Source organism: Lutra lutra, chromosome 16, assembly GCF_902655055.1.
Source record: "Lutra lutra chromosome 16, mLutLut1.2, whole genome shotgun sequence".
Classification (NCBI taxonomy): Eukaryota; Metazoa; Chordata; class Mammalia; order Carnivora; family Mustelidae; genus Lutra; species Lutra lutra.
In genome coordinates, this window is record NC_062293.1 from 40,971,977 (window position 1) to 40,982,554 (window position 10,578).

General features: G+C 48.3%; 1 protein-coding gene across 2 annotated transcripts; it reads left to right on the forward strand.

The window, feature by feature from the left end:
* Positions 1-4,184: 4,184 nt before the first annotated feature.
* On the forward strand, positions 4,185-10,365 carry COPRS (coordinator of PRMT5 and differentiation stimulator). 2 transcript variants are annotated; one of them, XM_047708756.1, is made up of 4 exons: positions 4,185-4,341; positions 6,447-6,513; positions 9,302-9,523; positions 9,933-10,365. In XM_047708756.1, the coding sequence occupies exons 1-4, from the start codon at positions 4,243-4,245 to the stop codon at positions 10,100-10,102; spliced, it is 558 nt and encodes a 185-aa protein (XP_047564712.1). In that variant the 5' UTR covers positions 4,185-4,242; the 3' UTR covers positions 10,103-10,365. The 2 variants fall into 2 exon arrangements, with proteins under 2 accessions (XP_047564712.1, XP_047564713.1); XM_047708757.1 differs by lacking the exon at positions 4,185-4,341 and adding an exon at positions 4,672-4,861.
* The last annotated feature ends 213 nt before the right edge of the window (positions 10,366-10,578 follow it).

Genomic DNA, 10,578 nt, shown 5'->3' on the forward strand with positions numbered 1-10,578 from the left:
TCCTTTGGAGTTAAACTTTATTTCTGTTATGAGAATTAGATGTATACTGTTAGATCATTTACTCAATCATTCATTCACTGAGTGTACATTATGAGCTGGAAAGAAGAGAAGCTTTTTCAGATGGAGGTAGGGATCTGGACATCCTGAGAGAGCTTGTTGATGCCACAGAAAAAGATTCTGGGTATTGGGGGCAAAAGTTGACCTTTGAGAGAGAAAAGACATTATATGTGTCTTCTATCTCTGGGACTGATCTTTAGAAAAGTGTCTACAGTGGGGAGACCCAGCAACAAAAGGAGGGCAATGGATTGGGAGTAGATTAGAGCAGCAGAGAAGGCCTGCAGAAGCAAGGGTGGAGGATGGCCTGGAGCAGAGAGGGCATTCTGGGAGCAGGGGAGGCAACTGTTTGAATTTTACATTCCTTAACTGAGCATTGATGTCACTGGTAGAAGCATTCAGTGTATTTTTACTTAGCATTGTTTCACTTATGTTATTTTTCCATGTTGTTAAATAGCCTTAAAAACATTTAATGACTTTTAAACATTATATTGTATAGATGAGCCATGACTTATTTTACTAATCTTTTGTGTTTGGACCTTGTCATTCCTAATTTTTTTCTTATAAATGCTTTTGATGAAAATTCTTATAAATCTTTGTCACATCCCTGGTCATTTCTTTAGGAGATTGACGGATGATGGTAGAATACTGAATTAAAGGGTATAAGTATTTTAAAGAATATTGACGTATTCTTGCCAATCTGCAATGTAGGAGAATACTTTGAAGCAGTGTAGGAAAATGTCAAACCTTTACCTGCAATGGGCATTATATTTTAAATTTTTACCATTTGAATAGGTGAAAAGTGATATGTCATTGTTTTAATGTGCATTTTTTTATATTAATGAAGTTAATGTGCTTTTCCTGATTCTCTTGTTTTTTTATGTTGACAAACTTTTTTCTTACTAATTTGAAAGAATTTTTAAAATACTACTTCTTAGTTTGTCTCTCCTTTATTGCAAGTAATTAGCCTCAGGGTTTTTTTGTTTGTTTGTTTTTTTGTGGTGGTTTTGATTCCCAGAGGATAGTTTGGTGTGTGTATGATTTCTTTTATTGAAAACTCTTCCTCTTGCTGAAGACAACTCATTTTTTCCCCGCAAGGAGTTAACTAAATTTTCTGCAACACTGTGGCCATTTTTCTCTCTATTGATTTGTGGTACTTTTTTTTTTTTTTTTTGTTAAGATTCATTTTATTTGAGAGAAAGTGCACATGAGCAGGGAGAGGGGCAGAGGGAGAAGCAAAAGCAGACTACCTGCCTAGTGGGGACTCCAGTGTGCAGCTTAATGCTGGGACCCTGGGATCATGACCTGAGCCAAAGGCAGATGCCCAATCGACTGAGCCACCCAGGTGTGCCCCCCCCCCCCCCGCCTTTTAAAAAAGATTTTATAATTTTTAGAGAGGGAGCTCATGAGTGGGAGGTGCAGAGGGAGAGAATCTCAAGCAGAATCCCCCCGTTGAGTGGGGTACCTGTCATGGGGCTCAGTTTCACGACCCTGAGATCATGACCTGAGCTGAAGGCATGCAGCAGTTAAATCAGATGCTTAACTAAATGGACCACCCAGGCACCCCTGTGGTACTACTTTTATTACATAATAAATTCCTATATTAGAGTCTGTTTTAGGACATTTTAAAAAAATATTTTATTTGACAGAGAGATCACAAGCAAGCAGAGAGGCAGGCAGAGAACAGGGGAAGCAGGCTCCCCGCTGAGCAGAGAGCCTGATGCGGGGCTCGATCCCAGGACCCTGGGATCATGACCCGAGAGAAGGCAGAGGCTTAACCCACTGAGCTCCCCAGGCCCCTTGTTTTAGGACGTTTTTACTTGGAGCTTTTGTACTCTAAATGTTGTTTCCTTAGCACTCGTTATAAAATAAGAAAAATTTCCTCTTTCACATTTCCATTTTAAATCCTTACATGGCATTTTTATTTGAGGAAGGAGATACATGTTGCTTATAAGAGGTGAGTTGGTTCCTTTTTTTTTTTTTTTTAAAGATTTTATTTATCGACAGAGAGAGAACCAGAGAGGGAACACAAGTAAGGGGAGTGGGAGAGGGAGAAGCAGGCTTCCTGCCGAGCAGGGAGCCTGTCACCGGCCTCCATCCCAGGACCCCAGGATCACCACCCAAGCTGAAGGCGACCCCTAACGACTGAGCCACCCAGGCACCCCCCCCTTTTTAAAAAAGATTTATTTATTACAGAATGTGTGGGGAGAGGGGGAGACTTCGGGCAGATGCCGTGCTGAGCACAGGGCCTGTTGTGGGGCTCCATGTCAGGATCCTGAGATCATGGCCTGAGCCAAAATTAGCTATAACCTGCTCAGCCACCCAGGCGCCCCCTGGTGGATGGCTCCTTAAAGCAACGCTATGAAGGTGGGTCACCATGGGGTCATCACAACCTTGTACCTAGGGCTCAGCATTGCAGGTTGTGAAGATACATCTAGCTGGTGCACCCAGAGCCTCACTGTTAGGTATGGTAGCTTCTAGTCATGCGTGGCAATTTAAATCTATTGAAATTATATATTTTCTCATTTACATTGACTATGCTACAAGTTCTCAACAGCCACATGTTTATCATACTGGACACTTCAATTAATAGAGCTTTTATTTCCACCACTTAAGGTTCTAGTGGAGAGTGTTGACCTTGGTCCAGTTAAACTTGGGGAAACTTGACTCATAGGTCAGAACAGAGCACACATTAGTTGGTCATATTCTTTTCTCTGCAGAAAAGTCTACACAGAGAAAAAAAAAAGGTGCTGTATATCAACTGTTAAGCTAAATTTTTTTGTAGCAGGAAACATTTTTATTTAAAATTATAAATTTGAGTGTAGTTGACACAATGTGAACATCAGTTTCAGGTGTACAACAGAGCCCATTCAACAACTCCATATGTTAGCTGTGCTCACCGCAAGTGTAGCTCCCATCTGTCATCATACAAGTCCACTACAATATCACTGACTATATTTCCTATACTGTACCTTCTGTCCCCGTAACTTATTCATTCCATGACTGTAAGCCTGGGTCTCCAACTGACCTTCACCTGTTCTGCCCATTCCCCCTTTACACTAATGTTTTCAAATGTCTTATGGGTGACATTTTTTTTTTTAAAGATTTTATTTATTTGACAGATCAAAAGCAGAGAGAGAGAGGAGGAAGCAGGCTCCCTGCCTAGCAGAGAACCTGATGTGGGACTCGATCCCAGAACCTTGAGATCAGGACCTGAGCTGAAGGCAGAGTCTTAACCCACTGAGCCACCCAGGCAGCCCCTGGGTGACATTTTTTGAGGGAGATGAAGGAATAACCTAATGTCCCAAAAGATTGTCCTCCTGAGCAGGAATCCCCGTTTCTAACTTTTCTGCTACTTCATTGTTAAAATGATTATCACACCCTGAGCAGGTTTGTTATGGAAGTTTAGGCAGTCTGGGGGAAGGCAGGGAAGGGTGACTTTGGGTTTGTCCCCAAATCAGGCCCTGCCCATCTGCTGCTGCCCTCTGGCCGTAGAGGGTCAGGCTTTGAGCATTAAGAAAAAAACAAACAAAACCAGGAGCCCAGAACAGGCTACTGTGACAGCACAGAATGTTCAGGGTTATGGGTACTGTCATATGGTGTGTGCACATTGTTTTCATCATCTGTCCTGGTTTCTAATCCATTACCTTTATAAGAACTATCATAATTTAGGGTGGAGAATCCCCGGGCACATCCATTTGTGAGTGGGTTATGGTCCCATTCCGGCCTGAGTTCTACAAACACCTGTGATGGAGAGTGAACTGATTGGAGCTCAAATGCATTCAAACTTTTGAGAACTTGAGCTTCGTAGACTTAGCAGGTAGACTCGGGTGATTGAATGACCTAACAGGAATTCGAGGTTCGGAGGCTGAAGCACACCCAGCGTGGTGGGGCAGGGATCCCAGCCGGCACCGCAGACCCAGCTAGCCGTCAGCTGGGATGGGCACTGGCCGGAGCGACGAGAATCCGATCCCGGGACCCGTAGGTAGGACGCTGAGGCTGTCGCGCGCGCCCCGCCTCTCCCGCGCCGCCCCGCCCCTGGCTTCCTCGTGACCTGGGTCCCGCCCCCCTCGGCCGCAGCACCCCCGGCTGATTGGCCCCTCCGCGGCGTATCCTCGGGCTGGCAGCCAGGCGGGCGCGTCACGTGGCCGAGCAGTGTCCAGGGCGCTGAGCCGCGGGCCGCCAGGCATGGACCGTCAGGTCGCCGGAGCCCGGGCGCCGGGGTCCGCCGAGCCGCCCCGGGGTCCGCCAGTGCCGAGCGCGCGGGAGTCGCCCCCCCGCCCGGGGGTGAGCGCGGCCGCCCGCAGCGGCGCGGGGCGGGAAGTTGCGGGGCTTGCGGGTCGGGCGGGGCGGGGCGAGGCGAGGCGAGGCGGGGCGGGGCGGGGGCCGCGGGGCTGGGGAACGCCGTTTGGGCGCGCGCTGGCGCTGGAAACTGCCGGGCTGCGGCGTCCGAGGGCGTGGGAGGGGGCGGGGGGCGCCTCTGCGTACTCGCTGAGTAGGAGGTGATGCTGATGGCCGAGAGCTGGGGGCCGCTGCCGGGGGCCTGGACCGGGGCCAGGTGAGGGCGATGAGCAGCGCGCTGTCCCCGCTGGACCTGGGACCACGGGTGGGGATGTACGGCTCACCCTGAGCACCACATGACGTCTGAGGCGCGCTCTCCTTTTCTGTTTACTGAAACCCAAGGCCCGGCTTGACGCAGGGGTTCCAGAAACTTGTTTTCATTTGCGCGCCAGACAGCTCCTGCTGTTTCAAAAGACCGTTATTAGTGTCATCACCTGTCCCTGTTTACAGTCAGTCCTGCTGGATGGTGAGCTCCGTGAGGGTAGGAACCCTCTGCTGAGTGCTGTTAACCCGGCGCCTAGTGTCGTGCTGTGCCACGATAGACGCGGCTGTTAATGGGAGAGAGGACAGGAATGCTTGTTTAAGCATCAGAGATGGTACTAAACCCGAGTAAGATAAGAAAAATGCAGTGATAGACTTATACAAAAATTACTTTGGGGTGCGCATTGGATGATAGTGATTCCATCAGGATGTAGCAGGAAGGATACGGGCTTCCTCTCCAAGGGGACAGGTTGGTGGCGCCTGCAGAGGCGGGGAGATGAAGAAGGACAGAGCAAATGGGTGGGAGCTTGGGTGGCACAGGGGAGAGGACTATGCTCAACAGGTTGAGGGGCGATGATGGGTTGGTGTGAATGCCATGGCCAATTTTATGTGCCCACGTGGAGGGCTGTTGAAGATTTTTGAGCAGAGTGGTGGTTGATACTGTTAAGGCTGGGCAGGGTGGGTGAGTGGGGAGGGCAGGGACCAACCGCAGTGGTGCACATGAGAGATGCTGCCAGCTGACCTGTAGCCATGAGCAAGGGTTGTCACTGACTACAGGAGGTAGAACTTACTCATTAAGGGAGGACTAGGTCATGAGCTAATTGGGGCACGTGCCAAGTGCACTTTAGAGGTAGAAGCAAAGAAGGTGGGTTTAAACTCAACCAGTATTCCATTCCTGCAGGGTGCCAGGTGTTGTCATAAGTGTTCTCTCATCATGAGCCCCCTGCAAGGTCAGAACAGTTATCCCCCATTTCTGGAGAAGGAATCCCAGGCATGGTGGTTGAGGTTATCTCTCGGAGGTCACACTCTGAACGAATGGCAGAGCCGGGATTGCAACCAGATCTTTAATACGCAGGCTGTGAACATTTCTTATTCTATTTACAAAGCGATCTTGGAGGTGATGGGATTTCAGGTGATGGGAGCAGAGAAGCAGATGGTTGGCAGTAGGGGAAGAAGACTTCCCTTCAGCATCACTAAGGAATTACAGCTGTCTTGCCCCCATGTATCAGGAGACAGAATTTGCTAGAAAGTGAAGTCACTGAAAAGGTAAAAATGAACATGGTGCATGTAGCAACTGCAGGAAACAGCTACCAGCTGAGGGCTTAGGGAACAAAGGAATGAGGTTGGAATGATTACAATTTACAGGCTCAGAGGGGAGGCTTCGCAGAGCTGAAGTTCCAACTTCTGAGGAGGTGGCGCTGCCCACAGCCACGGCTGGGGTCTCCGAAGGCACAGGAGGGGGCCTGAGGGCCTGGGCTTCGGACCCCTGACGAGAGGGCCCAAAGAGGAGGTTGGCAAACTCTAAACCGGATAGAGTGGCCCCTGTAGGAGGGCGCCGCGGGGCCCCGAGTGTCGCTGGGGGCCAAGTGTCACTGGGGTGGTGTCTGCAGGAATAGGAGGGAGCAATGCCCTTCCCCCTCAGGCCTTGCTGCCGCTCATAGGGCAAAGCAGAAATGGGGGTTGCAGAGCATCCCCCATCCTCACAGAGGTGAGGGCGTGAGGTGGTAGCTTAATCCCGGGGACACCCCACACAAATCCAAGTCCTGGGTAACCGTCTCTCCTTCTTGCAGGCCAGCTTTGCCCTCGCGGACCATTCCGGACAGGAGCGAGAGGCCGAGAAGGCCATGGATCGGCTAGGCAAGTAGCCGGTGGAGACGGTGAGGGTGGGGTGGGGTTGGATGTGGGGACAGACCAAGGGAGTGAGGAAGAGAGGGACCATCGCTACATCTTGTTGGCCTCCTCTTCCCAGCCAGTTCTCTTTGCTGCGGAGTTGTTTTCTGCCCAGTGTTTCCACGGTGCCCCTCTTTGGTAGCCCCACTGGAGCTTCCATTAAGGAGGTCATGACCTTGTATTCAAACCCTTCCCTTCTGAGAAAGGCCGCTTAGGGCAGCGTGGGCTTTGGAGCCAGGCAACATTATTTTCACTTTGAGCTCCAGCTCAGAGTCCTGGGCTTGAGTTTTGAGGCCTTAGATAAGTCATTTATCCTTTCTTCCTCTTTAAAATGGGGATAATAATGCTTAACTTGAGAGGCTGGTTCTGAGGTTGGGTGGGAGGATCTAGAGCTGTAATAGCCACCAGCTACTGGTACTCTTTAAATCTAAGCGAATTATAATTAAACACAATGAAAACCTCAGTTCCCTATTCACTTTAGCCACATTTCAAGTGCTCAGAAGTCCCACGTGGCTCTTGCTAGCTAGCCTGTTGGAGCACAGATGAGAGAAAATTACCATCATCACAGGAACTCCAGCTGCTTAGCGCTGGTCCGGAAAAGGCACTGTGCCGGCATGTAGGTATGGTCATAACAGCTGACACTTGTAGAGTCAGAGCCAGGTACAATTCAAAGTGTTTCTTTTCCTGTTAGCCCTTTTTTTTTTTCTTTTCTTTTTTTAAAGATTTTATTTATTTATTTGTCAGAGAGAGGAAGAGAGAGTACACGCGCGCGCTCAAGCACACACACAGGCAGAGTGGCAGGCAGAGGTGGAGAGGGAAGCAGGCTCAAGCAGGCTCCCCGCTGAGCAAGGAGCTGGACCTGGGACTCGATCCCAAGACCCTGGGATCATGACCTGAGCCAAAGGCAGTGGCTTAACTGACTGAGCCACCCAGGCATCCCCGTTAGCCCCCTTTTTTTTTTTTTTCAAATAAACAACTCTCACAACAGTCTTGTCTTCATATTTACAGATGAGAAAACTGAGGCACAGAGTAAAAAATCAAAAATGTGGTCAAACACATATAAGGTGTACATTTAGCAATTTTAAAGCATACAGTTCAGTGGCATTTAGTCCCAACGCTGTGTAACCAGCATGGCTTAGTTCCCGAACATTTTCAGCACCCCATGAGGAAACCGTGTACCTGATAAGTAGCTACACCCCCTTCCCCTGAACCCCTGGCGACCATGATCAGCTTTCTGTCTCCATGGATTTCCCAGTCCTGGACAGGTGCATGTGAGTTGCATGTCAGTGGAATGATATCCCGTGTGGCCTTTTATGTCTGGCTTCTTTTGCTCAGCATAATATTTCCAAGATTCATTCATGGAGCATGAATCAGTACATTCCTTTTTATGGCTGAATCTTTCTATCATCTGGATGCGCTACATCTTGCTTGGTTATTCATCCTGTGGATGGGCATTTATTTGGGTTGTTTCCACCTTCTGGTGGTCACAAACCGTGCTGTTGAGAATATTTTTTATCAGTCTTGTTTAAATACCTGTTTTCAATTCTTTGGGATATCTACTTGGCTGTGTGCTAGTTCTGTGTTTTAAGTTCTTTTTTTTTTTTCTTTTTAAAGATTTTATTTATTTATTTGACAGAGATCGCAAGTAGGCAGAGAGGAAGGGAAGCAGGCTCCCTGCTGAGCAGAGAGCCTGATGCAGGGCTTGATCCCAGGACCCTGGGATCATGACCTGAGCTGAAGGCAGAGGCTTTGAGCCACTCAGGCACACATGTGTTTTAAGTTCTGGAGGGCTTGTTGGATTCCATTTCCACTCAGTCACACTATAATAATTGGCACAACTGGCATTCAGACTGGGGTAGTCTGGCTTCAAAACCCATGCCCTGAAATATTGTTTTTTTTGCTTATAGCTGCCATTATTTTACAGTGTTAGTAGCATAGCTGTGTTTAGGCTAATTCTTTTCCCAGCTCTGACCTGCCATCACCATAGCTCGATGTGCTGGGAGGTCCGTTATCCTCCCCCAAACTTTCTTCCATTATTTTGAGACCTTTTGAAATTATACCTTCCAGCCCTCCCCAGTATTGGGATGAGGAGACGTGGCTGTCTCTTGTGACTGGATGGGTTCTGCCCTTCTGCCTGCTTTCCTCCTGCTGTCCCTTTGCCCTGTGCTCCCTGAGGATGAACAGAGAAATAGAAGAGTACAAATTCAAGTTTGTATTGTGAAAGCTTGTCATTTGTCCACATGCCCTTTGCCTCAATTACCTGTAAACTACCAAAACACGTAAACTGTACTTGATTTGCTTGATTCCCTGTGTGAATTATAAGACTTTGCAATTGCCTCATTTAAGGCAAAATGTTTTATTGAAAAAATGATCAGGGTGCCTGGGTGGCTCAGCGGGTTAGGCCTCTGCCTTTGGCTTGGGTCATGATCTCAGGGTCTTGGGATCGAGTCCTGCATCGGGCTCTCTGCTCAGCAGAGAGCCTGTTTCACCCCCTCTCTCTGCCTGCCTCTCTGCCTACTTGTGATCTCTCTCTGTCTGTCAAATAAATAAATAAAATCTTAAAAAAAAATTATCAACCCTTGTTCGAGAAAGGTAAACAGAACATTTTTTTTAAGTGTTCAGGTGGCTAAGGAACTCTGTACCCTTGTTTCACTCTTGCCCTCTCAGTAAGTCTGCCAGACCTTTTCCAAGCACATGAGTAGCCTTGTATTGTTGCTAGTGGTTTTCTCAGACCTTTCTTCTGTTGATTTCTTAGCCAGTGGAGCACAGAGCATCCCTAATGGTAGTCCTTCCCACGGTGAGGGCACCCACTCGGAAGAGGAAGGGTTTGCTGTGGATGACGAGGATTCTGACGGGGACCTGAATACCTGGGAGCTGTCAGAAGGCGTGTCCGACCGTCCGCCCAAGGAACAGGCTGCTGATCTTTTTAACGAGGACTGGGACTTGGAGTTGAAGGCAGATCAAGGGAATCCGTATGGTAGGTATGGCGTTTCTAGGGTCCTAGACCAAGGTTCGGAGAGCCTCCTACTGTATTACCTCAAAGGCAGGCAGTTTGAAAGACGGACCCAGTCTCTGAGCTTAGCCTGATACCTGGTATGGGGCTGAAAGATCTGTGACAGCTTCTCTTCATACTGGAAAAAAAATGCAAATTTTGCAGTTGACTCTTAAAATATCTGTGTGAATCTAGCAACTGCAGAGAGAAGTGCTGTCTTCTGCATTTGCAGCCTCTGCACTGCTAAGGGCTCTGCTCTGAGAAGCACCACCCAGGGGGGTCCTCAGACCGCAATCCAAGGAGGGCTCTGTGTGTGTGCTTTTGAACTGCAAATGTCTGTCTCCCCTCCCCTCCTACCTTTAATTTTTTTTTTTTTTCTTTAAACTGCTTGCAGATGCTGATGACATCCAGGGTTGCATTTCTCAAGAGGTCAAACCTTGGGTGTGCTGTGCCCCGCAAGGGGACATGGTCTATGACCCCAGTTGGCACCATCCACCTCCGCTGATACCCCATTATTCCAAGATGGTCTTCGAAACGGGACAGTTTGATGATGCTGAAGATTGAGTCTGCAGCTGTTTGCCTGGTGGGTGGGCCTGCCCTCCAGATGAAGGTCTCTCTTCCTTTCATTGAGGTGAGAGGTCACATTTGAGGACACATTCCCGGTGATCCCCGAGTCGGACACACAGACTGGTGTTAACTAAGGCCCCGATGTCCTCCAATTCTGTTGTCGTCGTTGTTTTTCATGAGGTCCTCCTTGGGACATGTGAGTGTTTGTGTCTGTGTCAGGAGGAGTTGTGTTCTTTATAAATAAAGGTAGAAAAATTTGATATGCTTTTGTTTACTACCCCCCCTTTTAATTGGATACTTACCAGCAAAGCCTTATTTTTTCAGTTAAAGTCCCTAGCTTACATTTTAAGATTGGACGTACTCGGACCCTTAAAACTACTCTATGGAAGAAAATAATTTTTTGGCTAGAGAGTAGAATCCAAGTCATGTTGGTGACTTTGTGGCTGATTTCTATTCCTGTTGATGAAGAGTTG

Coding starts and splice junctions, on each gene's coding strand:
- COPRS (XM_047708756.1), top strand. CDS start 4,243: ATGGACCGTCAGGTCGCCGGAGCCCGGGCGCCGGGGTCCGCCGAGCCG. Junction 6,514..9,301: donor GAAGGCCATGGATCGGCTAG/GCAAGTAGCCGG, acceptor TTGATTTCTTAG/CCAGTGGAGCACAGAGCATC. Junction 9,524..9,932: donor AGATCAAGGGAATCCGTATG/GTAGGTATGGCG, acceptor AACTGCTTGCAG/ATGCTGATGACATCCAGGGT.